This window comes from Nuphar pumila, chromosome 7 (assembly GCF_984573655.1).
Source record: "Nuphar pumila chromosome 7, dmNupPumi1.hap1.1, whole genome shotgun sequence".
Taxonomy (NCBI): domain Eukaryota; kingdom Viridiplantae; phylum Streptophyta; class Magnoliopsida; order Nymphaeales; family Nymphaeaceae; genus Nuphar; species Nuphar pumila.
This window is the reverse complement of record NC_143255.1, coordinates 14,729,597-14,732,366: the sequence shown is the minus strand read 5'-3', so window position 1 is coordinate 14,732,366 and position 2,770 is coordinate 14,729,597. Positions and strand designations below refer to the sequence as shown.

General features: G+C 36.5%; 1 protein-coding gene across 1 annotated transcript; it reads right to left on the bottom strand.

Moving 5' to 3' along the window:
- Positions 1-302: 302 nt before the first annotated feature.
- LOC149831232 (photosystem II 10 kDa polypeptide, chloroplastic-like) lies at positions 303-2,491 on the bottom strand. The gene is made up of 5 exons (XM_090013759.1): positions 2,205-2,491; positions 1,259-1,317; positions 1,113-1,168; positions 860-912; positions 303-555 (listed from the first exon to the last, which is right to left on the bottom strand). Exons 1-5 carry the CDS (start codon positions 2,356-2,358, stop codon positions 461-463), a joined length of 417 nt encoding a protein of 138 aa, XP_089869885.1. The 5' UTR covers positions 2,359-2,491; the 3' UTR covers positions 303-460.
- Positions 2,492-2,770: the final 279 nt, after the last annotated feature.

Sequence of the window (2,770 nt, the reverse complement as noted above, 5' to 3'; positions counted from 1 at the left end):
AAGCCAAGGATCAGGATGGTTAGCTAAGTCAGGTCAGCGCAAAGTCTGTGCGAGAATCTTGCATTAAGTTGCATATTTGCTGTTTGGATAGCGGCAGATTTCTGAAATTTAAAGGCATTAATTTGGAGAAATGTGTCATATTTGTGGTATAATATGGTCATTTTTTCGGTCAACTTTGGGAAGTCATCACAGTGATATGAATAATTGGTCAAGGTTTATATTGGCTTGAAGGAATTCAGGATTTAATCCAAGATCCTTTGGTTAAGACAGAACTATGCATAACTTAATGACCACAACCCAAGTTATATAAGTCCATAGCCAGCAGTAACCAAAATCATGTTTACAACCACAAAAGATATGCATCAGTTGATCTACATATAAACTTAAGGATAATGCCATAATATTACAAGTATGTAAATTTAACACAGAGAAGGCAACAAGAATAAAGAGATTGAGAAATTTAAGAAGCCAGAGCACTTGTGTAGTAGACAAGGAGGGCTCCTCCCAGGAGAAGGGCACCAAGCGTTATGGCCCAGATCAACAGCCCTGTGGTTCCTGCAACCCATTTTAAAATCAAGTGAGAGAGAGAGAGAGAGAGAGAGAGAGAGAGAGAGAGAGAGAGAGAGAGAGAGAGAGAGAGAGAGAGAGAGAGACTTTTTATGGCCAACATAATAATTTCAAATGGCAACAAAGGATGATTTCCCAAGGACTATAGCATCCCTAATAATGAAAATATTGCTAATTTCAACGGGTATGTTAGATATTGTAAACGTATCAGGAAGTTGGGAACATCTTTCACAGGAAGCAAGAACAGCAGGATGCTGTTTTTCTCAAGTAATTTAAGTATCAGAATTCTCACCTCCGACGTATACATCGCCACTGGGAGACCATTCATCTGGTGTGAAGATAGGACTGCAATACATTTCAGTAAAATTTAAAGCATAATCAGAAACATACTTATGCACACACAAGTACATATCTATATGCTTATGTGCATGCATAATTACAGATATAGATAAATTGATTCATCATACATGCACAAAATACATATAAAATCGCTAGCATTTATACACACTAAAAATCTGCAGTTATAATCTGAAACAACAACATACCTGTATCCATCGACGTTGGCACCATATTTGTCGACAAATTGGTATACTCCCTTTCCCTGAGTATTCAAAAAGTCTCAGTATATCATTGTTAATTGAAAGTTTTACATACATGTAAATGGAAATTGCCATTTAGAAACTATGTTAACCTTTGGTTTCCTTCCTGATGCATCCAGTCCATCCCTCAAATTCATGCTCCCACTAATTCCTGCATAATTTCAGACAGCAAATTAATGCTCACACATGCAGTATGGGCATTTATATTCATGTACGCACTTATATAATTGCAAAAGTACACATGTTTGGAGCTTGATTGCCTTGCCTTTCTATGCATGTGCTGCATGGATCTTATTCTTGTCTTTTATCTAGGGATGTCAATGAATCCGATTTTATCGGATATCCGACAGAATTTGATTTAGTTTAGTTTCATTTGGTAAGCCAAAACCATATCCAATTCTATAATCATATGCAGATATGGTTTTGATTTTTCGCTACGGAATATGAGAAATATCCAAATTTGATGGATATCCGAATCCGTTTATATGTAAAAAAGTAGATCTGGTATGAGATTTTCACCATCCGAATTCGACTCTGTTTAGCCAACATCTGATTAATCGAATATAGTATTGGCCACTTCCGATCCGAATCTGAACCGTTTGCTTCCCTTATCTACGTGCATAAAGTTATGTATGTATGCTTTAATTTACATTTTGAACTCTTTATGTTTTAAAGTTTTAAACTCTCTCTCCACCAATTATGTGCATACCTTCACATATACACGTCTTTATATATGGATGTTATAACATGCATGTGATGTACATGCAATTGTATCTATGCCTAGTTGAACTATAATGGTCAATGTATATGCTTAGATCCACCAGTATGTATATGTGTGTAATCCTATTGTATATACTTGTTTACATCTGTATAGCCCATAAATGTATGTATCCACTTGCTTATGCCTATATAATACATGAATGTACATATCTACATGGTATTTTTCCATGAGAACCCTATATGTTTTATGTGTATGGATGTATTAATGAATATAGTTCTGAAAACAAAAATGAAGGATGATGTGAAATTTTGACAAACCATATGGTGTGTCAGTCTTGATCTTCTTGACACCACTGGCTTCAACCCTGAAGGAAGAGGGGGCCCTAGCAAGAGAGGGCTGCCCCTTGATGGAGGACTTCTGTGAGAGAGGTGAAGGCTTAAGGGTCAGTGAGGGGAGAAGGGAGGAGGCCATTTGCCTGTCTGCTATGCTCTCTCTCTCTCTCTAACTTTCTCTCTGTTTTTTACTCTCAAAGTGTAGTAGAGTTGAGAGAGAAAGTTATAGCAACAGGGAAGAAGATGTGATGAAGTTTCATGTGAAGATGAAGTGGGTAGCACTGTGCCCACTTGGCACCAAGTTTGTGGTTAGCTAATTGAAGATATGGCGGTGCACAACATTATTCTCTCCAACCAATAAAATTAAAGGAAAAAGAAAAATGCATACAAGGTACCAGAAATTTGTGATATGGGAAAGCCCAAGTATATAACCACTGTGACAAACGTTTTGATAGGCAACTTCTCGGAGAAGAAAATGTGAGATTTTAAATGTTTTTATCAAGAAAATATTGGCAGAAACGAATTAATTACAAATGTGTATATAAGAAAAA

Bases quoted from the DNA above. Each gene is read 5' to 3' on its own strand.
- LOC149831232 (XM_090013759.1), bottom strand. From the start codon at position 2,358: ATGGCCTCCTCCCTTCTCCCCTCACTGACCCTTAAGCCTTCACCTCTC. The intron at 1,318-2,204 runs GTTTGTCAAAAT...GAAATTATGCAG, and splicing joins CAAGACTGACACACCATATG to GAATTAGTGGGAGCATGAAT. The intron at 556-859 runs GTGAGAATTCTG...AATGGGTTGCAG, and splicing joins TGGCGATGTATACGTCGGAG to GAACCACAGGGCTGTTGATC.